Source organism: Egretta garzetta, unplaced genomic scaffold, assembly GCF_000687185.1.
Source record: "Egretta garzetta isolate BGI_Z169 unplaced genomic scaffold, ASM68718v1 scaffold501, whole genome shotgun sequence".
Lineage (NCBI taxonomy): Eukaryota > Metazoa > Chordata > Aves > Pelecaniformes > Ardeidae > Egretta > Egretta garzetta.
Genome location: NW_009258547.1, coordinates 112,271 through 112,790, shown reverse-complemented (window position 1 = coordinate 112,790; position 520 = coordinate 112,271). Strand labels below are relative to the sequence as shown.

The 520-nt window shown below is 69.2% G+C and overlaps 1 protein-coding gene across 1 annotated transcript in view; it reads left to right on the top strand.

The window, feature by feature from the left end:
• The first annotated feature begins 368 nt into the window (after positions 1-368).
• VPS16 (VPS16 core subunit of CORVET and HOPS complexes) overlaps positions 369-520 on the top strand; it is a 16,959-nt gene continuing 16,807 nt past the window's right edge. Inside the window, 1 exon segment of the mRNA XM_035903151.1 lies at positions 369-491. Within this exon segment, the coding sequence (XP_035759044.1) occupies positions 369-491 (123 nt within the window).

The following is a 520-nucleotide window of genomic DNA, read 5'->3' as shown; positions in this document are numbered from 1 at the left end:
CTCTCCTCCCACCACGGCTCCGAGGGGTTCACGGGATCCCCCAGGGGAAAGAGGGGGGGGGAGGAGGAGTGGGGCGGGGGGCCGGGGCAAGAACCCCGTGGGGGCCCAGGGGGCTGGGATTCCCGGATGCCCACCCCAGGCAAGGCTGGCAACAGTGATTTTTTGTGAGAAAGGGGAACTTGGGCTGGCGGGGCGATGCTGAGTGCAGGTTGGCGCTCTAAGGCGGCTGCACGGTGCTTGGACAGCGACTCCTGCCCGTTTGCCCGCTGTGCCGTCCTGGCGATGGGGTCTGGGGATATTCAGGGGATCCCCATCCCAGGCAGGCACTGCCCTGACCCCCGGTGCCGCGCCGCAGGTGCCGGCAGCCCATGGCGTCCTACCGCATCCGGCAGTACCGGGACCAGGACTATGACAGCGTTCGGACCCTCTTCGCCCGTGGCATCTTGGAGCACACGCTGGCCGGCTACCGCCATGTCCCGCGCTCGGCGCGGGTGAAGCTGGGGCGGCGCCTCCTCTTCCT